This window comes from Chiloscyllium plagiosum, unplaced genomic scaffold, assembly GCF_037043375.1.
Source record: "Chiloscyllium plagiosum isolate Xiang-an unplaced genomic scaffold, Cpla_swu_hap1 HiC_scaffold_17, whole genome shotgun sequence".
Taxonomy (NCBI): domain Eukaryota; kingdom Metazoa; phylum Chordata; class Chondrichthyes; order Orectolobiformes; family Hemiscylliidae; genus Chiloscyllium; species Chiloscyllium plagiosum.
The window spans coordinates 33342641-33359180 of record NW_028270155.1 but is presented as its reverse complement, the minus strand read 5'-3'; the positions used below and the strand labels follow the sequence as shown (position 1 = coordinate 33359180).

Genomic DNA, 16540 nt, shown 5'->3' with positions numbered 1-16540 from the left:
AAAAGTGATAATTTCTGAATTATGGTATCAAACATATATGTGAAATTATTTATGTATCTTTTACAATGTGAGTTTTTATTATACAACTTTCTATTGCCACAAATAATATTTTTGCCAAGAAGTTTTTACACCTTGTTTTTATTTAGTATGAAATCTGTGCATTGGGAGGGTAAAGGTACAGTTTTGTATTCGTCTCTTTAACCCAATTTTGTTTGGCACTCCAAACATCATTTCAAAGTTTCCAGGCAGTGGGAAAGCAAGTGCTCTGAACTGATTGCATTCCCAATTATCTCCTAGGATTCTGCTGTTCAGAGATATTGAAGATTTAAATATGGTCAAGGGCAGGCAATTTGTTTAAAAAACCAGATCTCCATTATTTCAGAACAGCTCTGAATTAATAATCAGAGATCCAGGCTTTTAAAAGGAAAATGGTGAATGGTAGTTTTGTGGAATAAGGAATGAATCATGATTATGTCATGCTGCACATAATATGACCTGTAGAAATGTAGTATACAGATAAGGAGTACCTTGTAAGTGTGATATCTCCTGTGTAGATAAGAATTTACAAGGTAAAACAGAGATCGAGTTCATCTGCTGTTCATTTCAATTGTTATAAATTTAGAATTCATAGGCTAAATTTGAAATTAAACCAGGAATCATAGAAACCCTACATGATGGAAACAGGCCCTTCGGCCCAACAAGTCCACACCAGCCTTCCGAAGAGTAACCTCTACATTTAACCCCCTGACTAATGCACATCCCTGAACAGGTGGACAATTTAGCACAACCAATTCACCATAATCTGCACATCTTTGGATTTTGGGAGAAAACCAGAGGACTCGAAGGAAACCCACGCAGACACAGGGGGAATGTTCAAACTCCACAGTCAGGCAGTCAACTGATGCTGGAATCAAACCCAGGTCCTTCGCGCTGTGAGGCAGCAGTGCTAATCATCGAGCTACCATGCCACTTCAGGAATGTGAAGTCTACTTTGTTAGTGGTGATTTCCTACACCCAATACCACAACGTTGCATTATAGCAACAGGTTTAGCTGCTGCAATCATTTCATTTAAATGTGGTCCAAGTTTGCTTTGTCCTCTAAAACTGCTGGACTACAATATCCTATCTGGTTTGGCTTTCATAGGTACAACATGGATGCAGGAAATTCTCACACTTATTTGTAGTGATGGAAACCAGGTCCCTGCTAAAACCATCCCTAACTGGATTCGAACACCATGGATTGAACATTATTATTGTGAGGACATTCTGCAGGACAAGCTAGATAATCGAATTATTACCACCCACCTACCTTTTCACATCCTCTCCAAGTCCCTCAAACAATCTAATGCAAAGGTATGTAAATACATGACAGTTAAGTCTATGTTAATGATTGTATGAAAACTGTAAGTTGACAATGTATTTAAAAATAAAAATCTGCCAGAAATGTCATTATTGCTATACCCAGCCTCACTTTGCACTTCTGCACTTCCTGTTGCACGTGTGAGATAAGACTATAGCCAACTTTTGTTTTAGAGACAATAGCTTAAAACACTCCTTTACAGTAATTAAAAAGTCATTTGTATTTGAGGCTGAATTTTCTAGAATACAAATTCAGGACAGAAAGCAAATGCAACATTGTCATGGTCAGAATGCAATGCAACAGAGAGGAACAGAAGCACATCCTGTTTAAGTAGAAATTTGCATCTTGGGTCAAGTTTTCACAATATGAAAGATTAAGCAACTTGTGCATAGGAGTTAATCTAGTGGAATTCAGTTAAGTTTCATGACACTTATCTTTGCAGCTGGGTTTTGCTTGAATAACCTTAATGCAAAAATGCTGCAGTCAGTAAATGTTAGTCTCAAAATGAAACAACTTCTTAGTTATTCTGTTTTAGGTTTGCAAAATTGGATCCAGCTTCTACAGAGAAGTGAATATTTCTTGTGAGTCTTAAAAGTAATATCAAACATATTTTTAGTCTTATCGCAGAGAGAAAAGTTCCAAAATCAAAACTGAACTTAGTACAGACAACTTGCCATGACAGCTATTTTATGATGCAATTTTAGATTGTTATCCAGCTCCAATAGTGTTACTGAAACACGTGAATATTTCCATTTCTTATACCAACCATCCCCAGAGCTTCAGTGTTGATAAGCATGGGTTTTATACTATATACCATAAGGACTAATGGATATTTGCCAAGTACATTTCAAACAAAACACCTAGGCAATAGAGGGTTGGAGTAAATTTAATCAGCATGTGAACCATCCAATCTGTACAAAGCAGAATTGAAGGCAACCATATCTTTAAAAAGCAGTCTCCATTTTACCTGTATAATGTAATAGAAATTTCAAAACATTTCACCACTTATATCTGCTGTAACAAATGGCTTATAAATTGCTAAACATCGCATTCTCTCCCCATTACGCAGGTAATTTATGTTGCAAGAAATCCAATGGACGTAGTTGTTTCATTTTATCATTTCCACAAAATGGCAAAATTCCTGCCAGAGCCTGGAACTTTTGGGGAATTTCTGGAAAAATTTCTACTTGGAAAAGGTGCGTATTTGGATCTTCTAATTTACTACTTAAACTCTAATGGTGTCTATTTGGAGATTTCCATTGCTGGTACATCAAATTTCACCAATCTAATAAGATTTCTGTCCTTGTTTAAACCAAGCTGTTAGGCAATCACCAGTGAGGACTACATCCACAATGATCTGTACATTTCCTCATAACCACATAAGCAATATCATCTGTACAGCTGTCTTTGTAGAATAGGAATCAAACAATGGGAGGAGCAGAATTCTGACGTGTTACTGTTTAATAAAATCACTTGGCATACCTCATGTGCCCACAGAAATGAGGACTTGGCCAAAAATTACAAATTTCTGTCCCTTCAACGCAATAACAACTCATACCATAACAGAAATTCTTGTAAAGCCACAGCTATATTGTAAGCGATTCCTAGAACACTATCAGGAATAGAAGGGATTTGGAAGATGAATTGTCAAAATTGTTTTTTCTCCACAGATGCTTATTCACCTGCTGAGGTTTTACAGATTTTTAAAAGTTCTTATGCCAGGGATTGTATCAAGTTGTTAACGATTTTCTTATTCAAATTTCTTATTGAAGTTGGTTCAGTTTATTCATTATTGCTAAGCTCACCTTTGAAGGATGGTGCATTCAGAAGCTCCCCTTTCTGACTTGAGCACAATTATTGGGCTGCACCTCTCTGGGTTTGGGACCCTGATGTCACAGTGCAAAGTAAGACCAGAAGCGACATTCATCAACTGTGGGACTGGTTGATAACAGGTCCATTGTTAAGTTAAAGAGATTAGTTGGGCTCTTCAGAATAGAGGTGCTGCTAACAGATGTGGCCATTGCTGTGACAGACAGGAAACCTGGGGGCTATATACATTTGTGTATTAAAAAAAAAATCAGGGTATCAAGAATTGATGAGGGAAACCTCTGAGTGGAGGTTTGATGAAGGGAGTGAGGGGAGTTTGTTGGGGCTGGAGGAGCTGCCCTCCATTTTCCTGCTACCCTCACTTTGGACAATGGAGTATTTGGTTCCACAACTCTCCCCCACATACAAGCTATCACAGAAATTGAAACTGGCAGTATCCCATTCATAGAGAAGGCACCAGTATATCACTGGCACTGTGCCAGCAGTCCCATACAATGGGGGAGGCAGTAAAGTTGTCATAGTGCCAATTTACTGAGAGATGATGAGTGGCGGTTCACCCCAAGAGTCACCATACCTCAGGCGAGAGGAGTGGATGAGAAGAAGAGTCCAGTGGTGTGGTAGCATCACTAGAAATCCAGAGCACCAGGTTCATGTTCTGGGGGCATGGAATTTGAATTCCATGATGGTAGATGGCAAAGTCTGAAATCATAAACATCTGGAATGGAAAGCTAGACTAATGGCAATCATGTTGATTGTTGCAAAAACCCACATGGGTTCACTAATGTTCTTTAGGGAAGGAGATCTGCTATCCTCATCTAGTCTGGCAAATATATGACTCCAGACCTACAAAATGTGGTCGATTCTCAACTGTCCTCTGGGCAATTAGGATCGGGACAACAAATGCTGGCAAAGCCAGCGATACTCATGTTCCTGGCAGAATTAAAACAATTGAGTACTTAATTAACAGTCTAGATTAGAGTCCCACTATTTTAATAGACAGCCTGTCATCCTGGGGCCAGTAAAATTAAATGCATAGTCTAACACAATACTTACTTACAGATATCTCCTTAGTTAATGTCCCCACACCACTGATCCATGACCAGGAGGAGAAGTGATGGTGCTGTGGTATTATCACTGGACTGTGAATCCAGAAACCCATGTAATGTTCTGGGAAACCTGGGTTTGAATCCCACGATGGTGGGATTTGAATTCAATAAAAATCTGGCATCAAAAGGCTAATGATGACTGTGAGTCAATTGTCGGGAAAAACCCATCTGGTTCACTAATACCCCTTATGGAAGAAAACTGCCTTCCTTACCTGGTTTGGACTACATGTGACTCCAGACCATCAGTTGCCTTTAACTGCCCTCTAAGATGGAGAAGGGATGTTCTCATTCCGTGAATGAATAATTTTTAAAAAGCAGGCAGTCAAATAGTGGCTTGTAGAATCCTGCTGTGAATATTCAGGTTTGCTTTCATAAAGAACAGTGCACCTAATGAATTTTGATATCAAAGTACTTTAACATATTTCCAGAATCTTTAGTATTCTTATTTCTATAGAGATAGTTTTATTTAAAATAACTGACAACGACATCCAATGAATTAAACAACATATGTGCAATTAATAATTAAAACCAGCTTTGTATGAAATACTTTAGTGTTCCTCTGGATAATCAAACTCCTGCTCTCAGACTTGGAGGCAGGGAAAGTGTTGTATTGTCAATTAGCCAATATTTTGAAAAATGCATAGACAGACGGGAACTTACCTGGGATATATTATTTCCAGAGTCAATATAAATGTGAAAAACAATTAATAACTCAATTCTTTAACATGACAACTTGGGATTAAAATTCCAGTCCAAAACATATGCATAACAGTGCAATGTAACTTTTAAGAACAACAATGCTATAACTATGACAGAATTTCAAAATAATTTTCAGTTACTTTTATTTTCAAATTTGTTGAAAAAGAGAATAAAACACTAACAGCTAAATAAAACAGTTAAAATTTCAGAATAAAATCTTAATTTTTTCCTACCTTTTCCAGTACATTTTGGATCATGGTTTGAACACATAAAAGACTGGCTAAGTCACAGAGAAGAATTCAACTTCTTGTTCATAACCTATGAGGAGCTAAAGAAGGTAAGATTTGGGAGCAAACTACTGAAGGTGCTGGATTCAGAGGGTGGTTCATGATGGAGTGAGCTGCCAGAAGAAGTGGTGGAGCCAGATGCAATTACAGCATTTAAAGACATTTGAATGGGTATATGAATAGGAAGGGTTTAGAGGGATATGGGCCAAATGCTGGCAAATAGGACTAGATTTATTTCGGATATCTGGTCAGCATTGATGAGTTGGACTGATGTGTCTGTTTCCATGTTGTATATATCTCTAATGCCTCAGCCAGTTCTACGCCCTCTCCATTTTCTTTTCAAATTACTTACAAATTCTGTTATCTTTAAACTGAGAGGTTAAAATGGTTAGTTTCATGGTTCTTACTGTTTGCTTTCAATGGTCTGATGGTTATCCCATAAGCAGAATATATCACCTTTGATTTAAATATTTTATCATATTTTCCACAGCTGCCCATCTGAAATCCAACAGACCTTAAGCAGCAGTAAGATAATTATTTCAAATAACAATTTACTTTTCCCAACCCTTTTGGGATGACAAATATTGCCACACAAAATGTTTCTGAAATAAAGTAATAAACAGGCCAAAGCCTGAATAGTTTTATTTATAACCAAATAAGAGTTTAAAGCATAATAAGGAAATATTGCATGACACCCTTACTGGAACATAAACCCACAAAGAAGGAAGTTGCTTTGCTGTTTTTTGTTTTAATGATGGATTAGAGAAATGTATGAAATTAACTTGAGGACTTAATTTCCTATTTTAGGTTTCCCATTTTAGAAAGAGTGCATTTTCTAAAAGCCTTTGTTTTCATTTGTAATTGTTCACAGGATCTTAGATGCTCTGTCGAAAAGCTCTGCAAATTTTTGGAACATTCTCTTTTGCCAGATGTTGTGGACACAATTGTATGGCACTGCAGTTTCACAAACATGAAAGATAATCAAATGATTAACTACACACTTGTTCCTAATGAAATTATGGATCATCAAAGAGGCAAATTCATGAGAAAAGGTTAGTTAAAATGATACTAAAATAACCTAGAATATTACTATTCCCTTTGCTGTTGGTGTGATGGTCTTCTGATTTGTTTTGTTATTTAGGTAAAGTCGGAGACTGGAAGGAATATTTCACAGAAGAACAGAAGCAACACTTCGAGAAGGTTTTCCAGGAGAAAATGAGGGATATGGACATTCGGTTTATCTGGAGTTTATAACTCCTATAATCAGGACAGACAATTGTTATTTAAATAGCTTAATAAGTAACCATAACACTCATTTATAGTTCCTTTGTGTGTGTTGAAAAGGCTCCAGTGAACCATTTCAGCTGTTTGGAAAACATGTAACAATGCATTGCACTGACAATGCATACAGATTAAGGTATTTTAATTCAATTTGATGTTCTCTTAAATATGCATTAATGAGAGAATCAAAAATCAGTAGTTAAGGAAGCATTTAATGTCATTGAGGCCTAATGTACTTTTCTCTCAACGTAATGGAGCAAAGTAATATTTAATCAGTACAAAAAATGACTACACTCCTCTGGAAATACCACCATTGGCAAAGAGCAAGATGTTGCAAATCAGCAACATCTTAGTGAGCCGAACTCAAGGGCAAACTGGAGGCCTAAATTACTGTAGTCACAAGTGAATTTAAATAGCTATCCAACTTAGTTTTATTTTGCAGATGTTTTTTACAATGTGCAGTTACTGATTAACAGATGTTTCTGTTTATTCCAATAGTCATCATTAAGAGTGACTTTAGCAGATATTGGAGTTCATGGGTCATTAACATTAATAGGTAAACACACCATATGATCATCAGTAATCATTCTGACAAGTATGATTATCCACCTAATAAACTTCACATCACTAGTCGCAGGTTCTGGGGTCCTTGTGCGGCTGATCAGTGTGAGCCTAGAGTCACGTCTCTGATGACACATTTCGCAGATGTTTCTGGGAGGATAGAATTGGTCCTTTTTGCCTTTGAAACCTGGAGGAGGAATGGCAGTGATCCTATTTATTATTTCCTTTTGCCAGTGTTCTCAAAGAATTGTTTCCCTTTTTACAGAAGATTCCTCTGAGTCAGTATCTTTTTTCCCCTCTCAGTGAGGGTCTCCCAGGTAGTGGCATCTGTGTTACATTTTTTGAGGGAAGCCTTCCTTTGTCCTCCTCTCATTTTATTGACTTCCTTGAGCTGAGCAAAGAGGATTTGCTTTCAGAGTCAGAACTTAGGCATCTGAAACACATGGCTGGCCGAGTAGAGGTGGTTTAGACATGTGCTGGAGCCATATAAGATGACAAGGACAACTGCCTTATACACAAAAAGCTTGCATTAGTGTTGATGTCACAATTAGAGATGTTCATCCTTAGTCATCAGATGATGAGGCTTGTGGATTGGATATAGCATTAAGTCTCTATATCATGTCAGCTTTAGATGAGAGCTGGCTTCCCAGGCAGGGGAACCATTCTACATTTGAGACCATTTCTCTACTGATCTTAATGGAGTGAAAGACCAGAAGTTGCCCTGGGATAGGTTGTACAAGATGGTATGCAAGAGATGACAAATATCTAGCTTACATTTTACTCTCAGCTGAATTAATTTCTCAGTCTGTTACCTCTACTGGTGAGGAAATAAACCCTGGGTTTCCTGCCTGTTAGTTGCCAGTCATCTCTGATGATGAATGAACATTTGGTCTTAAATCAATACATCTGACAGTTGAGGACTGTTGTGGCATAGTGGTTATGTCCCTCCCTGAGCCAGAAGTCCTGGGTTCAAGCCCCTTTACCTGCAGAGGTGTGCCATACACATCTAGATAGGTTGCTTTAAAAATACCAGACTTCCATTTGACAATCTGCACTCAAAGAACGGCTACTTGTAAGTACCACTGGGACAACTGTCAAAATACCAACTTCAAAATGGGGAGAAAGAGAAGGAATTTTTGGAAAATGGAATTGAAAGGGATTGATAGTGACCAAAAAGAGAATCAATTGGAGACAGACTGTAAAATAACAGAGGAACAAGGGGAGATAAATAAAAGTTCCTTTAGCTACCATGCATATTTACAGAATGTTAAGGATTCAGTTTACAACTATAAAAGTCAAGCTTTATTTTTAAATACCAGGACAATTTACTTTTTAAAAACAGTATAAACAAGCTTGTTGAAATTATTGTTTAATGCTGAAGGGCTTTAGGAGTTGGTGATGCAATCACTATATGAATCTGCTTATTGTATAATCAGATTTATTTTAATAAATTCTCAAACGCAAGTGTGGCTAGATTGTTCAAAATATTGCATATAGTTTATAAATGAAGAGTGGGTATGAATTTTTTTTTAGGATGGTTGAATGCCATAAAAATGATTAAAACCCCCTTTGCATTTGAAAATGGTAGATTTTGAAAAAAAACTTGTCACTACACTGGAAGATTGAAAAATATCAACTAAAATCCAGAACTTAAAATTTTACCAAGATTTTAAAAAATGCTAACATTTCCTTTATAAAGAGCAAGCATACATTTTTATGTTTATCACTAGAAATTGTCAAAAACGTGCATTCTTCATTAACTGGTAACTTGATACCAATGCTCTTTTACTTGATAATATAATTGTATTAGACAATAATATTAACCAAAAGGTTGATTATTTAATGCCAAGTGGTTATGAATCACAGAGGCTTTGGTGTATTACCTTCCCTTGAATGTAAGTGAGCAAGACCATAATTAAAGTTGAAAATTGTTAAAATGGAAGGTGAATGACAAGATATTCACAAGGCATGATAGCTTTATTTTCTGATAAATTAATTGTGTTATTAATCACAAACTAAGAACTTTTCAGATAATCCACAAAGAAAAAAAATGTTTAACTGTAGTATTATACATATTATTGACCGAAGACAACTATACATGTAAAACTATTCAATATGGCATAAGACTAAGTGAACAGCAACAAGTGGTCACATTACACAATGTTAAGGATTTCCTAACTACCCAAAAATATTTTTTTTAAATGTGACATCCATCAAGAGAATTGAAATAGGCTTTCTTTCAAGCTTTTCCAGTCATGAGATAGTGATGCTTCTGTACTAAGCAGAAACTTCTAAACTTTAGTTAACGATTACATGCCTTATTTGTACATATCAAGATAACACCATTGAATGTGATTTCAAAGCTCAATTTTTAGCTTGCGCAATTGGTCTCTTTATTTGGAAGTTGCAGAAATCTTTTCAAAAAGGCAACCTCAAGTTGATTTTAAGGATTTAAATTTGACACTGGGCACTCAAACAATGCAAGACCCAAAAATTCTAATGTTTGTATCAGTCAGAAGGGTAATTATGAAAAAAACTTACATTTTAACTTTCACTTTAAAAGAAAGTAACTTTTCAGTGGCCATATGTAGACTGATTAAAAATTATTTTTAAAAAAGTTACTTTTATTAAAACTTCTTCCAAAATGTCATTCTTGTTCATTTAGTACCAACTTATGAAAATCATCAGGATAATTAGTAATATCAAATTGTTTTAAAATTGTGTTAATTTGAGAGTTATCCATTCACTAGTGCTATATCATATAGGCTGTTCTGAACCACACATACAAAAAAAGCTTTGTGTCAATATTATAGCAAAAGCTTGTTTCAGAGGAGAACAAAGGGACTTCAGTTCACCAATGAATGGTTGAAGATGGTGTAATGTTAATTCTGATAAATCTTTAAAATCAGGGAAAAAACTCTGCAAGCCTTCTAACTTGTGTACTTTGCTTTTGTTCAAAATTCACAAGTGTTTACTTTGTGAGCTTTACTCACTTGATCACTTTCATGGCAACACCTCAGGTGGTTCTAACCATAACTACTTAACTACATTAAATACGTAAATTGAAGAAACAGCATTGTAAATGGTCCTCTGATTTACAGTTAGAAAAATCCATTTCTATTATGTAGAACTTTGGAATTTCAACCAATGCTTTGGGAGTGAGGTTAGGAGATGAATTCCACAAGTTTTCTTTAAAATGCAAACTGTAAGCTGATGGCCTTTGTTAAAACTCAAGGAATTCCCGTCCTTATACTGGATATCTAGACTGCTGTAAAGCACCATTCTAAATTGCACTGGTTCTTTTACCATTGGTATTATGCTATCATAGAAAATGAGAATATAGGGCAGTGATATTGATTTGGTCTAATTTAGTCTCAACTAGAAACCCACCAATTATGTGTGTGAATATTCATAGACGGCCTAATTTCACTGATCCGAGACTTGCCCTAGTACAAGAGCTACTTTATGATTATTTTCAGAGCACAACTAGGAATCAACCTAATCTAATAAATAAGACAAGCAGATTTGCTGCACTACACAGATCTAACATGGTGTAAAACAGGAATGTATTAAGTTAGCCAATTAGAAGATCAAAACACAGAAACAAAATGCTTTAGAAACAATTCCGAGTTACCTTATACAATGTATTTTATCACTGAGCTGCATTTGAGCAAGATATCAAGCCCAGACTAAATGTGCATATTTTAATTCTAGTATCTATTGCATTAATGGTAACTGTTACATCAATATCAAAAGATAGATTTCCCCATTCCAGTGGGTGTGCACAGCTTCCTGCTCAACCGCCACCATAAACGTTCCTGTCACAAGAGTTTTGTACCTGTACAGGTCTTTTTACAATCTGATGTCATCTTTTCATACTTACAGACTACGTATTTGACAAAATGGTTTCACTGCTGAAAGACACCAAATTACACATAGAGGAGATGCTGCTATCCCTTGCTGTTGCATCACCATGCTGTTTCTGAACTTTCACGAGTAGCTTTCCATTTGGAACTTGAGAAATTGCAGCATCTCGGGTAACAAACCATTCGGACAAGCAGAGATTTTGCCCCATTTCCTGAAACTTTTTTCTGAAACTTCGGTTTAACCAGAAGTACACAATGCAGTTGAAGAAACCATTTCCACACGGTAACCACAGGGCAACGAATTCCAACCACTCTGATGCCCCCTGCTGTGTTAGAGCTGAATTTAAGACAGAATTAACAGAGGAGCGTTTGCTTGAAATAAATGACCAATTCATGTTATAATACTATCAATAAAACACTATCTGAATTTTAAACTAGTGGTGATTCAAGTAATCTGCAAATCAATTCCAAACAAATTACTTTTTTGAAATATCATTGTAAACCAGTATTTTCCTCATGCTCATGTTAGAGTTAAAGTGAAATTAAAACACAGGCTGGAGAACTGTAGAGATAATGATGGTAAATGACAATGGATGAACTTATAAACTAGGATAAGAATTTTGAATTCAATGTGTTGAGAAATGAAAAATCACTGTCAATCAGACCAAGGGCAATGGCTCACTGACCATTGTACAAATGGTAGACTTGGATAGGTTAGGAGGCAATCAAGGAGTATTACAGTAGTCAAGTCTTGAGTTATGACGGCACATGTAGATGACTTTTGAATATTAGTGACAGTCAATTTAATGAAGGAAATAGTCTCGCAGATGGATGGACATGGAGTTGAGAGGTCAGTTCAGGGTGGAAGATGACAACATTGGAGTCAAATGTTACATGGACTCAACTAAATAATTCATAGACTGATGTTTTTAAAAAAAATAACAATATTTAGGTAAACTTACACAGCAATATTTAGGTAAACTTACCCTGCAACATCCACCTCCTTAAAGAACAAGGACAGCGGATGCTTGGGAATAATACCTGCTCTGCTAATTCCTCTCCAAGTCAGATATTGTCCAGAGGTGGAACAATATCACAATTTCTTTACTGTTGTTGGGTCAAAGCCCCAACTCCCTAACAGCACTGTGGATGTACCTATTTCACCTTGACAGCAACGGTTCAAGACAGCAGATTATTGTCACATTCTCAATGTTAATTTGGGATGGGCACAATCTGTTGGTCTAGTCAGTAATGCTTACATCCCATGAACAAATGAATAGCAATAAACAGAATCACTACACTGAGGACAAACTTTCAAGCACTGTTTTGGGGAAGTGGTTGCTAATTGCAATTTAAAAGAAAAATTGTGTAATGAAGTTAACAGTGGCTAGTGCTTAGGAAGCCATTTTCTCCATTATAGATGCTGAAATTCTTAAAAAAAAGGTAGTTTTCAAAAGGAAACAAGAGTGTGTGTATATTTTGTGGTTAAATAAGGTTAGGTCTTCAGATGCAATACAACCAAGGAAAGAAACAGTTCCTAATTGGACTTTCATACTGAATTACATAAAGACAATGTCAGACTTCTGACATTTTCCTTTTGTCTCTGCTGTTCCTCAGCCTACTTTCCTACATGGACACCTTAATGTTTCTCTCACCAGCACCTAACTCCCCCCCGTTGTCAGATTGACAGGTTTCAAAAACTTTGAAACTTTTGGTGAAAAACAGTTAGAAATCTTATACTTAAGAGTACAATTTGCAATAAAAATACTAATTTTGTCACAAATGTGTAATTGGTTTTCGCAAAACAAAGTGCATTAACTTTTGACTGGAAAAATTATTTTAATAAATGTAAACTGGAATGATTTTTAATAAAGATCTTACTTTACTTAAAAAGAAGGTATTTACTTGTCACAGCTTGGACAATTATCTGTAAACAAAATTACACAATATTCCAAAACAAAAACAAGTTGTTGTAGAAACGCAGCAAGTCTGGCAGCAGTTGTGGAGAGTCAATGTTTTGGATCCTGTGATCCAGAACCAGTGGCAGCTGAGAAAAGCTGGTGAAGAGCAGGGGTGGGTAAAGGAGTGAAGGGGATCAGTGGAGGCAGAGTCTGGGGGGAGAGGAATAAAACTGAGAAGAACAATAAGGACTGTAAGTGAAAATGAGTTTTCTGTGCTGAAAGCAACGCAAGTGACAATAATATTTGGGTATGGGATGGGTAAAGGACATAGAAGGTGGTGTTCAGGCGCTAAAAGTATTGAACTCTATATTGGTTTCCTGAAGGCTCAATATTCTGCAAAAATCACACCATTGTTAAAAATACACATTACAAATTCTTTTAAAGAGAATTTGCAAAGTCAGCTGTTAATCTTTTTCCCCTAAAAGAATGATTTTCGGAAAGTTATTCCAGAGAGAGTAGGGAATAATAAGCATGCAGTTGATTTCTTCTGACATTACCATGAGTGGAAATTTTGAGAGTTCCTGGACTGAAATCATTGTGGACAAAATCTTGTCATTAAAGTTCACGACTGTTCCAGATTTTACCCATCGTCTGTACGGAATTTGTTGATTTCTCACATAGGGATGCTTGAAATGACTGGAAGTGGTGGGAACATACTGGAGAACTCAATGAATGGTGGGAGCTTCAAGCTTTTTGTCTTAAAGACGTGATGTTTACTATGGTTTGATACTTAAAGTTTCTTTGAAGTAACAACTAAAAATTAAATATAAAAATAAATTCAGGGCAGTCAAAAGAAAGACGGTTGTTCAACCGTCAAGTGCAGTGAGGGAATTGGCGTTCAATGACCTGGCACAAACCATGACTCCAAACTTCTAAACAGACCTTCTTTTGTCATGAAGGGGATTGATGAAGGCCCCAGAACAGATCCACCATAAAAGATATTCTATTGTGGTCTTCCCAGGGGCAGAGGGTGGGGAAAGCTGACAGAAGTGGGACTATTTCTGCTTATTTAAAGGGGGGTGGGGGAAAGGGTGCAGGGTAACCAGACCATTCAGCAATAACATGTTGAAGAATATCTTGAAATTAAACTCTGGTCAATGTTGTGTTTTGCTTCTCAGAATACTCACCCTGGTAGATCATGTTGCAAACACAAGGGCACCAGCAGATATAATAGACGATAACTACAGGCACAAGGATTCTGGAAGCAGCATCGTGTCTCCTGTTCGCCTTCGACAGTTTAAAGCGATTCCTCTGACTCCTGGCTACAAACCAGAGACGGAAATTGGCAAACGTCATGATGAGTGAGCAGGGGAAGAAGATGAATGCAGTCAGCAGGAGAGAATAGGTGACATTGCTGGAGAAATCCAGATTACAAATCAAAGATGCTCTGGAGAAGTAAACTTTGACAATTCCCCGAGGGATGGAGAGGGGAAACGAGAGGATGGGTGGCAAAAGCCAGACCAGTGCAATGAGAGCTTTGATCCTGCAGTTGGTCATCACCATGCTGTACCTGAGTGGGAAGAATACAGCGATGTAGCGCTCAATACTGATAGTAGCCAGGGAATAGATGGAGGAAGTTAGGATGCTGGCATCTAGAAAGACCACAATGTGACAGAAGGGGGAGTCGGCCTGGTTTCGGAGCTGGGGTACACTGCTACCATATAAATTCAGAGGGATGACTATCAGAGCGAGGGCAGCATCAGCCCCGGTCAGTGAAATCAGGACCAGGCGGCTGTTTTTGGACCAGCCAGAAACTGGCGAGGAGATCACCAATAACACGGCCGTATTGCCCAGGATGATCAGAACACACAGAACAGCAATGATACACTGTTTCAGGATGTCCCCTCCTGCCTCTCCCACAGAGCTGGCTCGGCCAGTACCAGAGAGATTAGCAATCTCAATCCCACTCCCATTCCCATGCTCATTCTCAGAGAGCGCAGGCCAGGAGAGATTCACCAACACTTTGTTACAAAGAGACATCCCTGGCAAAGCTTTCAAGACTAAAGTCATTGAAACCAAAACCCTTTCAAAAACAAAAAGAATTTTCCAGCAGTCTGATAAATTGAAAAGTCATCTTTAGGTCACTCCTAACACTTCAAATACTGATGACCCCATTGATTACAAACAGCCTCTCCTCGTTAGCAGGTGGGTTTTTTTTATTAACTGGGATTGAACACGTGTTATTTGAGCTGATGCAAATAGGAAAGCTGCGTTATGTAAAGAGTAAAATTTGAATAATGGTATGTTTAAGCGACGGATCTGCTCTCGGGGTGGGGGGAAGGTTTTGTTCCACATAACGCTGGACCCGATTGTAAATGTGACCTAATTTGAGCGGATGAGATGTAGCTGTAAGGACGGTAATGCGAATTCCTTTCCCAAGATTCCTCCTTCTGTAAGGACCGTCACACCAATGGTAGGATGAACCTTTAATTGGTTAATTTGCACATTCCCGAAGTGAACAGCTCACAATTCCCGCCCCCAATTGATTCTTGTTTGTTCATTCTTTTTCTCCATTGACTTCTACTGCTTACTTTGTCCAGTATTTTTCATTTTTCTGATTTGGAAGCATTAAAGATTGTTAGGTTAGACTTTTAAAAAAAACCCTTGGGCCCTCTGTTCTAAGGAAAACAACCCTATCTTTCCCATATCTGCAGTTTTCAAACTCTGGCAACATTCTTGTAAATTACCTCTGTACTTTCTGTAGAACAGCTATGTCCTTCCTGTAATGTGATGATCAGGGCTTTGTAACCAAAACTCCCAGCTGTGGCCGAACCTGGATCTTATATCCAGCATTATGTGTCTGTTTATGTATTCCGTGCCTTGCTCAATGAAGGAATGCATGCTACATGTCGTCCTTTCCATTTTAGTTGAATGTCCTGTCACCTTTAAGGAATCTGTGAACATGCATTTCCAATGTCTCTTATGATGTCTCTGTTCTCAATAATCTCCTGTTTATATGTAATCTCTTGCTTTGTTTGCATTTCCCAAATGTATAATCTTGCAATTCTCCAGACTGAATTTCATTTTCCACTTTTCCAATTACTCAACCAAAGCAATTTATCATCCATGCAGTCAACAGGCATCTTTTCCCTATAGATTACTTGGCCACTTATTGATATCTGTAGATTTCCCAATCATTCATTACTCCTTCACTATCAAGATTACCAAGTGTTCTATTGTGGATCCTTGAAACACACTGAAGCCAGGATTTCCATGGTTCCTGCCTGAATGCATGGGGAGATTCCAAAATAATCACTGAAGAGAAAAAGTGGGATTTCTTCAACTTTCATTTTTATACATGTTTTCCTATGGAATTGACAGTAAACACAATCCTAATCCCTGGAAGTTAGAAGTGATAAGTCCCATCAAGACTGTTTCCAACAGGGCTGCAGTTCCATTAATTGTCAGAACAGTAATCAGATAAATGAGATACAAGCTCATCTACGTTGATAAAAACTTAAAATAGCAAAAACAGTAAACTGAATACCCTGAGAAAACTTTTCAAAACAAGCACTTTTGTTTTGCTACTGATTACTGCCTTGGCACAAACTGTTGTGGGAATTAGGCAAGGCTATGGAGGGATTTGAAATCA

General features: G+C 37.3%; 2 protein-coding genes across 3 annotated transcripts in view; one reads left to right on the top strand and one right to left on the bottom strand.

Annotated features, from left to right (window-relative positions):
- The window catches only part of sult5a1 (sulfotransferase family 5A, member 1), a 44378-nt gene extending 31493 nt beyond the window's left edge, over positions 1–12885 (top strand). For both annotated transcript variants that reach the window (XM_087995812.1, XM_043706787.2), the window contains exons 2-6: positions 1145–1353; positions 2430–2556; positions 5235–5329; positions 6151–6331; positions 6421–12885. In XM_087995812.1, the coding sequence (XP_087851938.1) occupies positions 1156–1353; positions 2430–2556; positions 5235–5329; positions 6151–6331; positions 6421–6533 (714 nt within the window). In that variant the 5' untranslated portion in view covers positions 1145–1155 and the 3' untranslated portion in view covers positions 6534–12885. The remainder of the gene's footprint in view (positions 1–1144; positions 1354–2429; positions 2557–5234; positions 5330–6150; positions 6332–6420) is intronic.
- Positions 12886–14031: 1146 nt separating this feature from the next.
- On the bottom strand, positions 14032–14928 carry LOC122558726 (histamine H2 receptor). The gene has a single exon (XM_043707519.2). It carries the CDS (start codon positions 14926–14928, stop codon positions 14032–14034), a length of 897 nt encoding a protein of 298 aa, XP_043563454.2.
- Between the last annotated feature and the right edge of the window lie 1612 nt (positions 14929–16540).